This window comes from Symphodus melops, assembly GCF_947650265.1.
Source record: "Symphodus melops genome assembly, chromosome: 5".
Taxonomy (NCBI): domain Eukaryota; kingdom Metazoa; phylum Chordata; class Actinopteri; order Labriformes; family Labridae; genus Symphodus; species Symphodus melops.
Window position 1 is genome coordinate 14,770,865 of NC_136695.1, and position 21,002 is coordinate 14,791,866.

The 21,002-nt window shown below is 37.7% G+C and overlaps 1 protein-coding gene across 1 annotated transcript in view; it reads left to right on the top strand.

Moving 5' to 3' along the window:
* Positions 1–5,304: 5,304 nt before the first annotated feature.
* Positions 5,305–21,002, top strand: part of irx2a (iroquois homeobox 2a) — a 299,071-nt gene continuing 283,373 nt past the window's right edge. Inside the window, exon 1 of the mRNA XM_079343592.1 lies at positions 5,305–5,704. Coding sequence (XP_079199718.1) covers positions 5,579–5,704 — 126 coding nt within the window. The 5' untranslated portion in view covers positions 5,305–5,578. The remainder of the gene's footprint in view (positions 5,705–21,002) is intronic.

The window sequence follows — 21,002 nt, forward strand, 5'->3', positions numbered from 1 at the left end:
TGAGGGCTAAATACATGATCAGACCAAATGGCCAGGCATATACAACCCAGAATAATCAACGGAAACAAACAACAGGTAAAAAACAAGGACAACAGGATCAACAATTTGGTGCACGCATGTTTACATAAAAAAAAAAAATCTTGCACAAGTAACTTTTTCATATGTTTTTAAAGATCTATAGTGCCTGCAACAGGGAAGAAGTTACAACAGCTACAAGGGTTACAATAACATCAGCCGGAGCCAAATCATGGAGGCATGGTAATTTCTGGTTTCTGGCACAAAACTGCTAATTATCGCTCCAGCAGGTTCAACAGCACTCCAGTGGAACGTTGCACTTGGACTCTGTTACTGTACCGCTTTCACTGAACTAGATAATATATTGGGCATGGCTGAGTGACCCCGGTATTAGTCTTCATTAAAACCACTGATTAGTGGAGTTATTGTGCTGATGTCAATGCTCTGCATCAGCTGGCCTGAGAAGTGTTGCAGTGTGGGAGGTCTTGTGCTTATCCTGTTTGATCATGTGAGCAGTGATAGCTCACATTGGGACACAATACTGCATGAAGCTGACATATTGCTGATTAATCTGATTTATAGTGGTAATCATCATGTTGATCTATTGCTGACCAAGCTATTTAGCCAACCAGGTGTGTATTATTTTCCGCAACAAGTGTCCTATAAAAACATTGATGAAGCTTTGAATGCATGAAGTCCTTTAATCACAACACAAAAAAAGTTATTGGTCGAGGTCATTGCTTCCCACATTGTGAGTAATAAACATAACATGTTTAATTCTACTTTGATTTGAAGAGATTAACCACTGACACACATTCAACTCCAATACATGGATTTGTACTCCTTATATAAAGTCAACGATACATTTTTATCTTCATTTTAACACACCTCTCTCTCTCTCTCTCTCTCTCTCTCTCTCTCTCTCTCTCTCTCTCTCTCTGCCTCTCTCTCTCTCTCTGTCTCTCTCTCAAAAATGAAGGGCTGAGGAATTGCGCTAATTATTGGTCGTCAGCTGTATGTGGTCGCTGGGGCAGAAAGAGCATCTCTGGAGGGGTGAAACCTAAAAACAAAGTGGCTAGTCTTATGACACTCTGCAGGGGTGAGAGCCTGCTGAAGTTCACAACCCCTCTATTGTGTAAGCAGCACTGTTATAATAACTGCCTTCATGTTGGCCTGGAGAGAGAGAGAGACTGTAACTGAAAAAAAAAACTTGCCAATAGAGTTTACTGTATCATTTGTGCAGCAAATTTGCATTTGAAGCCTGCATCTTCACGAGTGTAAATCTTGCACAAATGTAGCATCAGTGTGATGCCAGTTTCAACACAAGTGCAGCCTACCTGTACAGTAGCTCTTTTCTACACTGCCAGACCGATAGGAGAGTGTTCCTGTCTCAGCACTCAAACATTTGCATGTCTGCAAACTGGTGGTGGAGTTTTACCCAGTGGTAAAGCGATGTCTGGCCAAGAGTCTCCGGCCCACACAACCCACCAGTGTCCATATTGTGGTGTGGAAGTGGACCTGCTGGCAGGGAAAAGAGGAAAAGTACAACAGTCCTCATTTATGAATTGATGTTCAAAAGTCTCGCTGAGTCAAACTGAATTCACAAGTTGCTGTTTTAATGGGATTAGAATGTAGCATATACTGTAATAGACAACAACCTGACCCCTGACCTCTCTTCAGATGGATTACTGAATAGAACATCCCTTTATTAACTAAACTGAACAGTGAAATACTGAGGGAGGCAAGAGTAAAATACTACAAAATGAAAAGAAGTGACTTTGACTATGTTTATTTGGGATAAATTGAGTCGTTATGTATGTTTATCTTATTGAGATATTGTGTTCTTAAGTTTGAGGAATACAGACCAATTCAACATTAAGATTTGTTCAGTCTGACCAGCCATCACTTGCACTGTGGATGGCCAAATCCATCATATGTTTAATACTAATTACATTGTGCTGTTATACTTGAGACTTGTTACACATATTATCTGAGTGATGATATTATCTCAAAGCCTTTTCTGCATCAAGAATAATAACAAACGACTCACACCACAGCAACACTATTCAGATCTCAACTGAGAAATGGTGCTGATATGGATTAAAAAATTCTTTTGTTGCCACAGAATGCTGACAAACTTAAATTTGCCACAAGACACATTAAACAAACAACCTGCTGCTTCACCTCCCAAGTATAATTAAAGTATGGAAATCTCATAGACCACCCAGGAATACACAAATATGCTCTCTCTCACTCTCTCTCTCTCTCTGCACACACACACACACCTACACACCTAAACACACACACACACACACACACACACACACACACACACACACACACACACACACACACACACACACACACACACAAACACCACAGTGCATTCTACTTTGGCATGGTACAGAATGTGAAGTTGTTTTTCTTGTCACCTATTATTATGAAATTAGTGAAGGGTGGAAAGTAAAGCATCTTCTCGGATTAACAACAAACTACTTTACATAAAGAGACCTCACAGGTGATGTATGATGAAATAACTGTGGATAATAAAAGTTTCAGTGAAGAACAATTAAGACACACGTGTTTTAATATCCCACGTGCAGAGAGTAGCTCTGTAACATGTGAACCAATGTGGACATCTAAGATACCCATTGGCAGGTTAAATATTTAGTAAAGTTTGCATAGTTTAGAACAGAGAGTTTATTCAGGCCCCACACAGTCATCTTTTGAAGTATAAATATTTAAGATCTGTAATGAGTATTTATGTCATTTTAAGTATCAGGCATACGGTTTGTCCCTAAAACACAAAGTGTAGCAAAGCTCCAGTGGCAGAACTTGCTTAAATAGTGCATTTGCATGTCGGACAGCCGGGCAAGCCACAGCTTTAATTAAATATGATTTTTTTATTGACTCTTCAGAAACTTTTAAGGCTTATATTCGAAACATGAGGTGGCCACACCAAGGTTTTTCACTTGAGATGTCATGATTATGATCCTCAAATTGGAAGAATAAAACTACTAAAGAAGTACAAGTGCAGCACTTATTAACCATAACCCAATAAGGTGACATAGGTGACTTTAAGAATAAAATCCCAGTCTGCTGAAGTGAGAGGCTGTGTGTGCGTGTGTGCAATCAAACATGCAGGGAAAAAAAAAAGGTCTTTTGCTGGACACACCCTCTTTCCAGTTGTTCACCCATTATATCAGCATGCCCCGATGGGTAACTTGTCTCTCACACGCTCACACACTCAAACTAAAGAGAAACAACAACAACAACACTGCATGAAAACGGACAATGATCACAGGTCACCACCTCCGTCAGCATGAGTCCCCATTAGTGACAGGAAAGGTGAACATCTGTAGAGGGAGCAAAGCCTTATTTTGGTTGTGAGGTTCAAAGGTCCTGAGACGCCAGTCGACAGAAGCTGTCATGGCCGCTTGAGTGGCCATGTCAGTGAACCTGAAGATATTTGTTTGGAAGCGTCTAACACTGACAGGAACCCACTGGTAAAAACTACAGCTGCTGATTTAAAAAAATAAATAAATAAATTGCCATCATCATTAAAGTGCAGTGTAGATTTCAGATTTTTTTTGGCCAATTCCAAAGTTGTTGTGCTAAATTTCCTTTGATCTTTCTGTTATCACAGTTGACCCCCTCCTCATTAGTGAATAACAATTACACCTCATAAATACTTAAATATTCAATAATTCAATGACATATTCAATTTTTAAATTTTAACAAACTTTGAAATCTTAAAAAGTTCATCTTTTCAACTGCTTCATTTCAAGATTCAATTTGTTCAGGTCAATGATTAGTGTTAAAACCATCACCCATAAACCGTGTATTTTTTATTACTCCTGTCACTACTATGACTTTTCAAAAATGGGCCTCCTTTGGAATGTGGAGAGCCCTCTGACCTTGTAATGCAGGGAGTTTACATATCCATGTCTCCACTAGTAAAAACTACATTCCTACCTTCGATCTGAGTCATAGATAAAATACACAGAGATCTGATTCCGACAAGCGAGACATATCTGACGTTCAGATCTTTTTTTTCGAGCAGAGAAACAACAAAAAAAAATCTGTAAAATTAGAATATTTTCACCTTTGGGCCTCCTAAAAGTAGTACAACATAAATAATGGATCCTTGTGTGACATTTCTGACCTATAGCAAATCAATCTGTCACATTACTTTTGCCTAAACTGCTTTTTCTGTTGGGAGCTTGAACAAAATGAGAGTGCTGGTTGTTAATCTTAGCACTGCACTAGCTTGATTTAGGAGAGTCTGCATAAACAGAAGTGCTGGAAGCATCTTCCTGCTGTTTCGGGGTGTCCACAAATAACTCTGTTGTCAACCACTGAGCTACTGTAACTAATGACTTCTTATAGATCATCCATTCAGGAAATATTTTTCGATTTTAATCTGATCATTTAGACATATCATGGACAAACTAATGCAGTTACTGACTGAACTAACAGAAGTCAGCAGTATCAAAGCATTAAAAGAAAGAAACCTGTCTGCAGGACACAGGAGAAAACCTTTTATTTCAACACCTAAAAAAACGATCTGCCAGCACAATAAAAAGAAAAAAACAAAAAGATGATGTTGGATATCTGAATATGATTATTCTGATTTTGACTATAATTATGATGATGGTGATTATTATTATGTAAGTCTAAAGATGGCTGCTACTTTATATTTTCAAAAAGCTATTAGAAGGCAGTATAGAATTTGCATTCATAATATTTATATTTGAAGTTACATATTTGTATTTCCCTCAAAAAAAAAAAGTCCATGATAAGCTTTGAGTAGTGTCACTAACTAATGATCATATCAGAGCCATTTTGTACAACACAATCTCCTTCAGGAAGCTTCATATTTAATATAATACATTTTTGTAAAGGATAACATCGGCCTACAAATAGCAGCTTTCTTTGATCTACATTAAGGCTTATTGTCATCCATACTCTATATACTATATTTAGTACATCCATTGTACTGTACAACCCTCACCTTTTTTTACTTATATCACCTGTGACACCTTGATCCACCTTGTTCACCTGGGTATATTTATGTCAAGCTTTCTGAAGAATGACAACAGATAGAAGGTGAGAGTAAAGTGTGATCTGCAAATGCAGGGAATTAAATCTTTACTTCCTTATTGTGATGTATTTCCTGTTAAAACATGATTTGGAGTGGAAGATTGTTTGAAACGTTTGTGTGTGCTTGATTGGCTATGGGGTTCTAAGTCCTGCCTATTTTTGCAGCATTTGACCTATGAACTCTGATCCGGGAAGTAAGTCTTCATTCCAACACACCAAACAATTCTTGTACCTAAACAAGGTTAAATGAAATCAAAGATGACAGTTGACTCACCGAGCAAAAGACAGTTTGAGTCTAATTAGCAAGCTTGCATTTACTTTTTGCTCTACTTACTGAAGGGGAAGAACAAGAAAAGCCAATGTGGAGTCTCATACAAACAAAACACTACAGCAGAGGAGGAAGGAAGAAATGTCATGATTTCAACAAACAGTAGCGTGTGAATGAAACTGAACTTCAAGAATGAGAACTTTCCAGACTGATAAAAGAACACAGTTTGATGTGGTGAACGAGACCGGATTAAAGAGCCTTACAGGAGGACAATCTCAACACAGAAGGCCGAAGGCATCCGATTGCTACATCTCTCAAGTAAGAATACATAATTATTTATTGTCTTTCTTTCTTTCTTTCTTTCTGTTTTCATGTGATTTTGCGTTGTTTTGTCTTTCAGTGCTGGTAGTTATGCTGTAACTTTTCAAATATCTGTGGGCCTATCTTCAGGCCTTTAAACCCTCACTTTTTAAAATTGGGTTTTTGGTCTGTTAGTTTGTATTGTTTATTTTTTTTCCTTTCTATTGGTATCTATCATTGTGTTGTTTTTAATTTAGGGACTGTTGAAGATGGGAGGAGTTTTTAGTGTTATACTCTGCTCTGATCTCAGTTGGTTGGTTTCCTTGGCTGCCGTGCCTCTCTATACAACCATAGCTGAATGACTGCTTTAGATGTTATTTCTCTGGAAGTTTAGTATACAAACTGTATCTGGTGGCTTTCTGTCAACGATGTTTTTTTTCCCCCTCATTCCTTTGTCCTCCTGAAAATGTGCTTCCTGACCTTTCTGTCAGCTGATTTGTTGGTTGGTTATTTTCTCTCACCATAAAACTCAGCCATTTCATATAAGTGGAGTATATCTGGGTCTACCCCTCTATCTTATGCACCAGTCTAAGAAGTTTTGATCAATATTGGTGCCACTTCCTGTTTATTTCAGGGAAGTGTCATCCATCTCTTGTCTTGATTGTTTTCTCTCTCTTATGCCATATTGCATCAATATTGGCTCACTATTATTATTATTATTATTATTTTTGGTTAGATGGCCTGTACTATGAAGCATTGATATTTGATTAGTGAGATAACTTCAGGGTTAACAGTGAGTACTATGAAATTGGATCACTTATGGATGGTAACTTATGCTGAACACCTAGGGCAAGTTATGGTCAGGGTAAGAGATCAGTTTGTTGAAAGAAAAGCTCATACAGTATACTGCTAAACAAGCATCATTATGAAAGCACTCACAGGAACTGTAGGTTGATTTATTAAATTGATAGCCAGTTTCATGTGGTCGATTAGTGAGATCTCTTTTGTCTGGGTTAGTGAATTGAAAAATACCCTGGGTATGTTGGACTCGCGTCATAGTACAGGCCTCTTATCGATCCATCTGTCTCCATTTTGTCAACTTACAATGAAAGCTGTGCTTTGAGTATTTATCCGCTCATGTCGGAGTCTGTTGATCTGTTTGTGCTTCTGAAGTTTTGTTGGTTATTACTGCTACACTGTCTTTCTGTCTATCATGGCTGCCATGCCATTCTATCCATGCCTTCTCTCACTCTTATTTACATGAAATCCATGCAATGTAAATGGGTCTGTTTATCTATACATTTGCCATTCTGATGCTCTGTTTCCCAAATGTATTGTCTGTTGATTTATCTGTTGGTTGTTATTCTGCCTTTATCTCTTACATGGCCACCTGGCCTATCTATCTATGAGGTCTTATCTCAAAGCCTGCAACCCAGCTACAAACTAAATCAGCCACAAACTAAATCCACATAGTACAACTGATACATCAAGCTACAACACTATAATCTCACAAATGGACACAGGCGAACAAGCAATGTTGTCAGTCATTGTGTTAGTAGGTCTGGCGATTGGTTTCACAATCCTTCTGTCAAGCAATGCTGATCTATCTATTTAAACTTGTCTATATTCCCACTCCCACTCATATTTGAATTGAGGTGGTGCTTTGAAGACTGTTTCTCATATCTATCTGTAATTAGTCCTTCTTGATGTTTGTTTCTCAAATGTTCTGCCAGATGGTTTTATTTGTTGGCTGCTGTTTATTTTTTACTTAGCATCGTGACCATCACAAGCTATAGCCACTGCAAGTAATCAAACTAGCAACAGCACTTCATTTCGACCAACAGTTTGTCAACCAAGGCTGTAAATATAAACCAGACCTAAAAGAGTCTCAGTGGAATAAATTTGCACATTCAGTTTTTTTACGTGCTTCGGTTTTTTTTTGTTTGTAGTCATGGTTAAAACAATTGTTGTTCTCATCCAATAACACATTTACTGAAAGGGCCATAATGAAAACATCAACATCAAGAGTCTAACCAGACAAAACCCAGACGATCAGTCAGTCACCCAAAACGGAATCTTTAACCCTGTCCTTATGTGAAGCCACAAAGTATGTTCTTGTGGGCTCTCCCAAACTAGTTGTCGTGTTGTCTATGTCATCTAGACCACTTAAAGGCTATTATCTGAAAATGTCAGTCTCTTGGCATGAATAGTCTGTCTCTGTGGATTCAGCAATGGGAGAGGGGAGAAAAATTAGACCTTTAACATGGCTGGGAAAAAAGGAGGAGTTAGGAAGGGAAGAAAGACAGAGAGTACATCTGTACTGTGACAAACCCCAGTGTTGCTAAAATGTTCCAACAAATAAGTGGAATTTTCTGCTCTCTGCCATCACCAGCCATCCTTAAACATGCACACATATAGGCCCACATGCTGCATACATAAAACATCAAACCATTTTTCATGGTATACTATCACATTGTCCCCCCCCCAGAAACATCTGTGGACTAATTTTCATTATCATATTTCCGTTAGCTAAACTGGTCAAAAACAAACAAGGCAGTTATACTTGTGCTTCATCTCTACATGATATAGACCAGTTTTTTTTAATTGTGAGTAATCATGAGCCGGCGATTCTGTTTCTTTCAAGACTGAGTGATAACGAATGTTTCAATGACGTGCACAGCATTGTCATGGACATTTTTCTGATCTGTTGTCATACAGCTGCATGTGTATCATGACTTTGATTAAATTCAGATAACAGTACTTCCTTGAGAAATTACAATTTTTGTCATCATATGTTTATGATTCATTTTCTTAAAACAAAAACAGAACAATGACCACACCTGTTTTCTGTCAAAGATGAAAGTGTCCTTCTTTCATAGCACTCTCTATTGTTTTTCGGAAATTGTTAATTGAAAAGAAAATAAAGCAAGTCCATATGAGGAGTGAGCGTATTCCTCAAAATTAAAAAAAAGTATTTGCTCTGTCTGCATATGTCTTCGTGTGGACAAGTGTGTGCTTCTGTTTCATTTGGCCAACATGTGCCAATGTAAATTGTAGGCGATGTGAAGTTATGCATGTGTGTGCTTTACTGTTTCTGGGAGACCCCTGTGCTCCCATGGCTCTCATTTATCCACTGGCAACTGGTTTTCACTAATCCCTTTCATTGGAAACAGCCTCCCTTGGTAGCAGCTGCCCTGACTGCTTTGCAGTAGAGGCATGATAGAGAAAGTGGCCGTATTACTGACAAATCAGTTTCAGTCCCAATGTGGGCAGGTTCATTCACGACACGGCTTGTCATGGTCCAAGTATGTCGAGTGGTTTTCCAAGTTGTAAACCCTTGTCTACAAATGACTGTGTTTTTTTTTAAGATATGTGTTATGCCTTTATTAGAGAGGAGAGTGGATAGAATAGAAAAAGTAAAGCAAAAATGGGGATTGACATGCTGATAATGTGCCACAGGTCAGATCTGGGCCACCAGCTTGGAGGACTCCACTTTGGTTTCTCCACTGCTAAAAAGCAAGGTGAAATAATAATTGCTATTCTGAGTATGATGTTGAGCATTTTGAAATGTTTCTTTCAAGAAAGTAATTTTAAGTCGATTTCAGATGGTTTTCCTTTTTTTCCTTCTCGGTCATTTCTATGTTAATTTTAGAAGTTGTGTCTACAAAGTAGATTGTTCCATCTTGTAGATTTATTTGATATGGGGATAAGTTAAACAGATGTTGTGACAGAAGAATGGGTTAGAGTGTTTAACACTTCTGATATCGCTCACAAAATTCTGTGAACATTCTCACCAGCTGTGTCTAAAATCTACGTTGTTTTGTTATTTGAGAGATGTAACAGAACCAGATGGGTTTGATGTAAGGTCACTGTTGTGATGACCAAATGCACTCTGTACAAAGACAATCCTTTGTTTATCATGTCCACTCTTGTTCCTGTTGATGCTTTGGACTTGATTTATCAGGCACGGAAATTAATTTGCGATGTGTCAGAAACATTTTTCTCAGAAACATCAATGATCATTTCAGATGTTTTAGAGATGATTCATTGCTATAAAACAGTGGGAGATTTGGACACCAGCCAGACCCCTGCTCTTGAACCCATATCAATTTTAAGCAAGACATCGGGGTAAAGCTGCTGCCACCCATCATTCATTCATCAGAAAGCATGAACAGACATTTCAAATCTCTGTTTTTCCACTATTCTCACTCAAAAGTCTGACATTTCAGCATCCCTCGGTCTTGCTTTTTTATACCCTGGAATTGCATCTGATCTATCAAGATATACTGTTAGGACTCTTAAACAAACATGTTTACCTAAAAACACAAAGTCTTGTAATGTGCTGCTAGATGTCAGGATTTTCTCTGCCATTGATCACATGTCACATAACGACTACTCTCACTTGACAACATAATTCTTCTTAAAGCTGCTATTGAAAGTGTTCCATTTCCATTCTTCACCAATTTACTTCTATCATATTCATTTAAGCCTTTTACTTTAAATACATATCAGTTCTAATTCCTATCATTGTGCGTATGCAGTAGCCAATAGTGATGGGAATTGCATTTTTGTTTTTGTTTGTTTGTTTGTTTAAGAGAGCCGACTCTTTTTTAAGCTCACGAAAAAGATCGCCTCTTTCAGCTCCCAAATGGCTATTCATTTTACCACTTACACCTTTAATGATTCATCAAATTTAGTGCTGTTTTGACTTCTGATTTATGTGAATCACGGATTCAAACCATGCAGCTCCCATCGTTCACTTTGAACTGGCTTGTTCGCTGTCCCATCAGTAATATGCACAATTGTCTGTTAACTCGAAGCGTGAATGTCAGTCAGACATAACACCTTATATCTTGAGCTAAACTTTCCCTCTGTAGTGGGCTCTGCAGCTGATACCATTATATTACAGAGGGCTAAAGCCCAACCTGCTGTGCATTAGCTTCAACTTGGCATATCCTGGATCTCCTCCATATTGTTAAGGAGCGTTAATTTTTTTGCTTGCGTCATTTCATCCGTTTGACATTTAACAGTAGCTATACAGCACAGCAAAATGAAATACAATTGAACCTTTATTATCTACACTGCAGAAAGATCCTGCTGGCCCTTATCTGAAGCAGAGCTCTGTAACAGGCATAACTTTCTGTGTCATTCCCTCTGTGTTTAATATCTGCTCATTATCATATGTAGATGCCTTAAATGTGATTCACAACCCTTTGCTTAGTTTTGTATTACTTCTTTCTGGGAACAGAAAACAGTGTCTGTTTCAAATTAAAGGCGAGGAGTAGAATGTTTTCAAATAGAAATTAGCCTCACCGTAAAGCAAACTTTGTTGTACACAATTTAGTGACTTGCTGCTACAGCAACTAATATTAGACAATACAAATAACATTATCTACAAAATACCATTGCATTTTCTTTCATTCCAATTTGAAAAGACTTTTAACATTGTATGCAGCTTGATGCAATTACTTCCAACTGATCCACATCTTCTCAGTAAGATGTTTCAGGGAAAGAATACTCTTTCCTTTTGCACTTGAGAGAAAGTACCATCTTAAACGTCTGTTTTAACTCAGTCCCTTCCCTATTGCAATGACGAAAGGTTTTTACTTTTTATCTTTAGAATCTAGTATTGATTCTGTAAGAAAAAATCTATTAGAACAAGACTGTGAGCACATTTTGTTATCCTTTTAAGTCCAACATTAGCAGCTATATTTGCTGTACATGGGCAGTGTCATGACAATTATTTCTTCAAAATATTTTATGAAAATAATGGTCAGCTAAATCTTCCAGTTTACAGTATTTGTTGGATGTTCTCTTGCAGTTAGATTCGCTCTTTGCTTTAGCGAGACTGAATGAAAACTAGGATTGAAGAACCACATTCATTCATTTTTATTCTGCAACAAGCAACCCCTGTCTAATGAGTGGAAACCTTTACGTGATAATCCAAGAGTGCATTTCAATCAACCTAATTAAGACGGTAACATATCTAGGGCCTGCGCCAAATGTTTGAAGACTGATACTCTTTGTATGTGCTTGATTTTACAATTTAATGCACACACGCACAGACTTATACAAACACAAACACACACACACACACACACACACACACACACACACACACACACACACTTTTCATAATGTCTCAAACAAAGAGAGGGGGCTCTAATTTAGCTTTCAAAGAAGAAAATATTATTCTATGATTGTTGGCTAATTAAAGCTTCTGTACTTTAAAAAGACTGACAAGATGAATGACTGGCAGCTGCTTAGATGTTATGCATGTGTGCACAGTGTATGCATATCATTTGCATGCGCAATCTGGAGATCACTGATAATGCTTGATACATGCCCTTGGTGTAAACTCATCAGCTAAAACATTTCCACTTTGACATTTAAATGCAGTCTGGGTAATGTGGTTTGGATGAGGTTTTGATATGTGAGCAAAAAGGAAGGCAAGTCAACGGTTTTTGCTGACTGATGATCATTGGTCAATTATTGACAGTGTGCATGTTGTGCTGTATTTTTGTATGTGTTTATGTGCTATTATGTGATAACTTTAGTGAGGTCATGTGCACTTCTGACCACCAGAGGGCGTAATTACTTACAATTTGCATTCTCCTTGAATGTTTAGGTTTTAAAAGCCTTTAATTATTAATCATTCTGTAATTTAAGGTCTTAAATTAGGTTAAACTGAGAATACTTAAGCTTTGTTTTTGTTTTTTTATTTGATTGGTTTGGTCAGGGCAGGGCAGGATCATTTATAGAGAGGAAGGGGAACTTATTGTGTTGGTAATTTAAAACAACCCCAAGAAAGCCAACAAAATCCACAAAACCATTAAAGCTGATTGGGGAGAATTCCTTACGCTGTTCTCCCTTCGTGCAACACATGCCTGCTCCATGAGGTGAAAATTGCCAGGGAAGATGCTTCCCATTTCTGCTATAGATCTGGTGAACAGCTGGTCAGGGGCTGTTCTTACATTGCGAGCCCCCTGGAGTCACATAAGACTCCCTGTGGAGGCACATAATGCTTCATCCACAGAAATATAAGACTCAGAACGGATTTCAGGCCAATTTTTCTCAGGTCATTAAAGTATGAAATATGTGGACATTTGCACTGACACTTTAAAACGTCAATCATCTCATGCCAGGAATACACTTTTTTTTTATCAAACACATTTAAAGAAATAATCCTTTATGTTAACAAGAGTAAAAAAGGCAGGTGGCATGTCAGAGGACCTCTTATTCACGCTAAACTTGTAAAGAAGTACTTTCAAATACTTTGCTGCATACAAGTAGCATGAAATCCAAAAGCTTTAGTTTAAAAACAGAAACTCTTTTACTTTTCTTGAGTGTTTTAAATATTTGTATTCATACATTTGCAGTTTTGGATTAATATCTCTCCATTTCTATCTGTCACCATCTCAGATGTTTTTCCTTGATTTAAAAATGCAAACTTTTGCAGTTTGGGCTTAACAACAGTGAAACACCCTGACAGGAAATCTTCAAACACTTAGGGTCCTCTTTTAGACCGATTTTTAAAACTCACACTTGTGTTGTTGTCTAATTCTCAACCAGGTTTTTACTAATATTATGTTTAATTAATGTTTGGATCTTATTTACCTATTTCTATTTGGTTAATTATATTTATCCATCGATTTAAGATTTTTAAAAAATATTTTTTACTTGTTTTGTAAAGGGCCACCTAAATATGAATTATTATTATTATTATTATTATCATCATCATCATATTTTAAACTGTTTTTGTCAATTATTTGCACACTAAGAAAGAAAGATTGTGCTTGAAATGAGATAACCGCTTTTAAGTAACGAGTATAAAACATTTCAATAAATGTTTCTTTCAGTTTCAGTCTTACTTTACAGGACTTAAATTAAATGGCTGCATTCAAAAAAGAAAAAAAAAGTACAATAAAATATTTTCTTTCACTAGACATGTATGAAAGAAAAGTTGACAAATTAGTGCAGCTATCTTGGGCATGATCAAATTTGACCAATCAAAACTCTTGATCTTAAAGCGAACCGTGAGCCCTTGGTGATGTGAACATTGCCTGTAGTAAAGTTACGGTCACACTCCCCAAAAGACTTTAAAGGGGGATAGAGACAATGCAAATGACAGAGACCTTGGACGACTTCAGAGGTCACCTGACACTCTCTTTGAACAGTCACTGAACTCTGCTTGACCCTGAAGCTGAGGAAAGTATAGGTCAATCCCAAAGAAAGGTGAGTTGCTATGTTTCCTCTCCTCTCATCTCTCGTTTCTCAAATGACAAAAACACCCACAGCTGAGCAGATCACTGTCTTCATGTAAACAACACCAGAAGTGAGGGGTTTGCCACCTTATTGAAAGAAATAGTTCAGAGAATGACTATAAATTAGTCTTTCCTGGAAGTGTTGTTGAAACGTGCCGGGCCCCGTTCTGGCTATAATCGCTCAGCAGGGGACGGCATTATAGAGCTCATTCTTTCAATTAACATCGATAACAACAAAGGGGATTAACACTCTTCCCTGAGGCTTCCCTCATTCTCCCTCAAAAGGTATTCCTCTGCTGCTCTGTGTGGGACTGTGTGCATTAATGTGTGTGGCCTATACTGTACAGTCAGTGTTTGTCAGTCACAATTTTTTGTCTCTGTGCATGCACTTTGTTGAGCTTGTTTGAAAGTCCACCTCTGCAGTATGTGTGTGTGTGTACAAGAGTGTGTACTGTACTCATGTTTACGCACTGTCAAAGTGTGTGCGGTTGCATGTGTGTCGGATCAATCTGGGTCAGTCGGTTGCAAGCTTTGATCAAGACAAGTGTTGCCTGAATGTGACACTTGGACAGAGGTTCACTTTTCTCCTCAAAACACAACAAAACTAACTTAAACAATCTGACCTGTCATTATATACTGAGTTTACAGGTCTCAGCATTACTAATGGCCAGATTAAGGTTATAATTTTGTGGGTTCCTCGGGAACTGTCCCACAGCAAAGATTTGAGCTATGGTTTACTTTATATTTGCTCAATTGAAAAATCTCTCCAAAAGATAACACTATTTATCAGATGCAAGAGGATTACCTGTACTTTAAGGCTTCTGAATCTTCTTTATTTGACTCCACCGAAAAAAAGGGGCAATTCCACCTGTTTTTAGTAAGTATTTTTTTTAATTTTTATTTCCACAAGAGGGGTAGTGGCCGAGCATAACAGGCGGAGGAAAGGGTAAGGATGAATAAAAATATTAATAAATGTTCATAGGTAAAGGACCCCATCCATAGTGTGATGATCAAGGTCTTCAATTCATCAAATGTTTAGTTTTCGTCTTCTTTAGAAGTATAACTTTGTTTCTCTGTGATTTATATGTTCACAAAAGTGCAGTTTTCTCGAGAAGAACCAGTACAGGCAAACTTTAGAAACTAAATCAAACTTATTAAGTCCCACTATAGGTAAAGATCCTTTTAAAGGAAAATAATAAAAATGTGACTCATGTTAAGCGGAGAGTAATAGCCTTTGGGCAAAAAGCCTTAAATACATCACAGGTGGAATTAACTGACACATCTCATCAAGCTCTATGGATGAAACGTGGAAAGGTAGTAAATGTGTTTAAACAGGAATTTAAAGTACAAAGAAAGGTAGGCAATAAGAAATCAATGTACATATGTATTATAAAAAGAGTCTGAAGTCAAGTGAAAGACACAAAAGTCAAAACATCATCAATCATTTATCTAATGCAAACATTAATTAATTAATGCAAAGTCTGAGATTCATTTTTCCAACAGAGGTCCAATTCCCCCCTCTAGTGGATCTTTGCTGTCAATGAATTCTCAGCTTGATAGTAGAAATATGACTGGAGACTTAATAATAAATGCAGACATGTTGTCAGCATTTTTCATATGGTGTATAGCAAGAAAAACATGTATTGCTAATTCAATTAATATTTGTCACAACACATTTCTTTGTCATCGATCCATTTCTGATTCCTTCCTTAGTAGAAAGATATATCCTGTCAGAAACAAAAAAAGAAAGTCTTATATTGTCGTCACCTCTTTGGAGAATGTAAGTTTTCTCTTTGGATAACTATACATGGAAGAGGGCATCTGTCTGTCTAAGTTATAATGTTTGACAGTGGTGGTGAGATGGTAAGTGGCCCCTGATGGAGACAAAGATCCATACGCAGCATACAACACCAACGAGAAGGTCTGCTGGGAATCCTTCCTCTTTCACCATGCTAGAGTTTCTCAATCAATTTCCCTCTGCTCCCTCTGACCCGGATCAATAGCTATCATTGGAGAAGAAGAGATAAAAGAGATGAGTGAGCTCATCTGCTGTAAACCCACAGGGGAATCTGCAGAAATGGTGTCTTTTTGGCAGTCGGCCCTTTGTGCATATGATAGCCAATTTATTATAAAGAAAAAGGAAAAAATATGGAAAATATTTTCAACAAATCTCCTCCTCTGTGTTCTAATATATGTGCTTCTTTCAATAACAAACACACGATCATTACTTTACCTCGTGATGAATTTTTAATGACGCAGGCACATGCCCTTAAAAATATGAAAAATGGAATCTTCTTGAAAGGCAGAGACAGAGCAGGGTAAAAGGGAGGATACAAAGCGCTTAAGCCTCCTCGTCATTACGATGGCCCCTGGTACTCAGGGCCACCAAGGAATCCCTTAATTCCTGCAGCATTATGCGCTTCAGACTCTTTCATGTCCTCCGTATGGGAAACGGCGAATGGGGATGGAGAAAGTGGGGGTCGCTGGAAAAATTCTAATATGTCTCTAGCTATGAAAAAATATGCACATACATTTAGCATTTAGATTCTCCAAGGGCAGAACAGAAGAGATGGGCACATGTCAGCTCCCATACTGTGTGTATGTGTGTTTTTCCATGTCCTTGTGCATATTGTGACTGCACATATGTTTGTGCAACCAAGCCATCCTTAAATAGCTCAGCTTTATTTATTTATCCCTAGCTTGTGTCTCTGCCTTGGGGTTGCAATCGTGATATTAATGATTCGTCTCCTCTCCAGCAGAAGTGAGAAAGGTCATGTGTGCTGTGCAGCCTTCCTAAATATACACTGTGCTACACTGACAGGTAGGGTGCTGGTTAAACTGACAGAGCGGTTGACTCATCGGCAGAGGTTAACTGTTTTCTTGTCTGGCTGACGGACTGGTTATGTGAAGTTTGGACTGTTTTGTGAGCGGGTAAATTAAACGGCTGATAGACGTGTTGGCATGTTGACTTGGTAACTGATGGAGGGCTGACTGGTTTGTTGACTGCCCTAAGGATAAGCTTAGTGTCTGATGGACTTGTTGGTGGACTGACTGTCACTCTGACTGACTGCTCAGACGCCTGTCTGGGTGGCTTGTTGGTAGACTGTCTGACAAACGGGATTGATGGTTGTTTGTTTCCCAAATACGAAAACCGTGTTTGTGGCTGGCTTGTGTACTTACTGTTCACTGGCTTGCAGTGCCTAAATCAGCGGCAAAACACTGAAAATGAAACGGTTTTTTGTTCCTAATGGATGAGATGAACATGATTTAGCATTCCTTAAAATGTACAGGTCGTACAGCAAGCAGCTATTTAAAAAACATTTGATATTGGCCAGTGTACGTCTAAGGACCACTGATTTAACAACCTTTCTTTATTCTGCTTTTGTTTATTCAACAATACACCAAGAGTTTTTATTTCATTTGGGATCCAGCACCACTACTGATACAGTAATTATTAATAATAGTTATGTGATAGATTTCAGCAAAAATAAATAAATGAATAGAATCTTCTTTAATATGGTAGCGGCCATCATGGCCTTGATGTAAAGCCTAAACAGTACTGTAGTTTCATTCTTTTCTTGCCATCACATTTTAAACATAAATTTCGGATATATTTTGAACGTTCACCACTTTGGAAGTTCTCTTACTCAGCCTACTTTACTAATTTGTCCTATATGAATTAGTATCCCTCTAATTTCTATAACTTCCTGATTCATGATTCAGCCCTATTATTTGACAATAGAATCCAGAGTGACTCCAATTAGGCGCTGACAGAGAAGTAGGACAGGAGATATTTCACAGCTGTGGCCACAGGAGGGCACAGCAGACTCATCTCTCACCCTGCTGCTTCTTTATTAAGATAGAAACCACATAAAAGACAGAACAATCTTATCGCTCTCCCCTTCATTCTGAATGAATCCCAAGCCTTTATTGAAGTCTCTCCTCTACTCAGACATGTTCATAATTAATTACACAATTTGGGGTCATTATACACAGACATACACACGCTGTTGTGTTCCTAACAGCAGCTAAGGATGTCATTATCTGTGGATTCTTTCTCTCAGATTCTCCACAGGCGTACTGTGCATGCCTCATTGGAAGTCTTTAAGCAGTCACAGTCTGTTCTATTAAACCAACCTGCTTTTTATCTGCAAGTAATCACAGATTATTACAGCGTCCACTTTGAATCAACTGCATCATTACAAAGCTGCTTTTGTAAAGGAAAGAATAGTTCGGATAACAATATGTCCTCCATTAGTACATGAGTTTGGTCTTATGCTTTTCTGCATGTGTTGTATTTACACCTCGGTATGGTAAAATTGCGACAGTATGAACAGATTGGAAACATGTTTAATGTTATTCAACCTTGAAATTATAATAAAAATGCTCTGTGACCAAAAACAAAAGCTCAGAGAACCAAGTGAAGTAGTCATCTCCACTGTGTTGAACAATGTGAACACAATCACTTTTTTGAGTAGTTTTCATTGATGATTGATTGATGTTGAGCCAATGTCAAAACTGGTCAGACGCAGATAAAACGCGTTGATTCATGATCAAGATATTTACAGGAAAAAGTCAGGGAGAAGTTAAATATAACCGGGTTTGAAAGAGTTTCAGAATCAGCTTTATTGGCCAGGTATGTTGAACACACAAGGAATTTAACCTCGGTACACTGTGCTCTCTCTGTACAATGAAAACATTAAATATTAACAATTAATTAGAAAATATAAACAAGTAATTCGGGACTAAGATATACAAGGCTTACTTTTAGCCAAAGTCCTAGTGAGAGAGAGTGAGGGGGAATCTCTTACTGTAGTATATGTTAAGTATCACAAAGATGCTCTTTTTGCAGCAAATCAAGCAAGCTTTAACAGTGGCACACGTAACTTTCAAATACTCTACAGAAATTCAACATGGACCCTGATCTTTACTCGTCAACTGTTCATCCAGGAACAAGTTTGAGTTATAACTTCAAGAAAAGTGTTAAATGTTGAACCTACTTTGCTACTCTTGTGTTCTGCCTCAGCTTAATTATAATGTGATTAATTTAGTCAACAATAATTACATTTTTCATGACAGAATTTTAAGTAAGCCAAGATGCAAAACATTATTATAACACTCCCCATTAAGTTGTTTGTGTCTGTTTGGTTATTCAATTAAATATTAACAGCCTTGCTACTGAAAAATGATTAGCAGTTAATTCTCTCTCACAAGTGGTCCAACAGATCTGGAGGATAAAACAAAGACGACATGTCAGTTGAGAAGAAAAAAAACAACAACAACCTCATGGTGAAAAAAGGAAAGTCACTTCTGTGAGGCATGATTGAATGTAGAGAGTGCACTCATTTCCTTATGTATAATCCCTTGTCTTATGTTCACTGTATAAAGACTTTGTTTGAGGTTTATGAGTGCATCTGACTGAATATATTTATATCAGTTAGAATTACCAATAACAAAAGCTTATGTAGGCTGCTTTTTACAGTTAATATTATTTCTTTGTTTATATTGAAGCATTTTACTGCAGGTCATAGAACAGCTTACTGAGTAAATGAATACATTGAACTACATTTATAAGTGTTTAGTGTAGATATAACTGTCTTACCGTCTCTACTGTATGAGTACATAGGCTTAATGTAGGAGAACATTTTAATTGTGGCATGACCACATTTTTCTATATACCGTAAATTCCGTACTATTGAGCGCACCTGGATATAAGCCGCACCGGCTAAAAATAAGTAAATTAATGTATTTGTACATATATAAGCCGCACTTGATTATAAGCCGCAGGTGTCCACGCTATTACAAGAGCTATTTACACAGACGTAGGCTACCGGTAACATCCGCAAATACTGTAGCGTCCGTACGGACGTTAAAGGACGACGAGAGCGTTCAAATAATAACTTTTAATAACCCGATCACTGTCGGCCGTGACCACGCCGTTTACAGCGGAGAACAAAACCATAACTTGCCGTAACAATCCAACTCTCTCCCCCAGCGTTCTCTCATACAGCCACTCAACACGTTCTCGCTGGTGGATTCACTGACTCTCCACATAATCGGAATTATGAACACATTATCAACTACTGACTTTACAACATGAACCGTTACAATACGAAGCCTAGCCGACGGTGTCTGTAACACGGCTGATGAAAAAGATGACCGTAATATATTTCACAAGAAAAAGTCCATCCATTCACTGCCTCAGAATGACTTCATTACTCACTTCCTCAGTCTCTGTTGTCGCTGTCAGTGTCATCTTAACGTGCAGCAGCTCTGTTAGCTTCTTTGACAGCCAGGTCGATCGCCTTTAACTTGAAAGCTACATCATATGCATTTCTCCGTGTGTTTTCCATGATGAGGGTGCGTGCATGAAGCGCAAAATGACTGATATTAAGATCCGACGTGACGAAGTCAAATGTTTTTGCGGCAGAAGCTCATTGTCCCCCATAAAAAATCCATGCATTAGCCGCACCGGAGTAGAAGCCGCAGTGCTCGAAGTGTGAGAAAAAAGTAGCGGCTTATAGTCCGGAATTTACGGTATATATGATGACACGTTATTAAAGATCTACATTTTGAAGTTCTCATTCTTAATGCTGTTCATTTTCTACAAGAGGATTTTTAAAGTGGATGTGAGTATATTTTACTGTGTGCGTATTTAATATAGACCTGAGTATAAATGAGATATTAGAACATTTAAATGTATCGTATTCAGTATTTTAACTCTGATGATGCTAACATCATTTTGGTACGATCATGTGTGGAGTCTTAGGTCTTAGCATGTGTATTGTGTTATGATATGAATTGACATGTTTTACTGTATTGACTTGCCTGATGATTGCAGATGGAAATTGGAAAACTGCTATAATCTGGTAGGAAGCATCTTTCCTCCGTAAAATCAACGTTATTTTTGTACATAGTCCCTGACAACTAAACTAATAAAACAAACTAAAGGAAACATATGTGATTAAATGTAGCTGTGGATATGAGTACGTTTTATGACAGATGTAATTTATTTTTATTGTAGATAAAAGTAAAATAATACACAGAAGTAA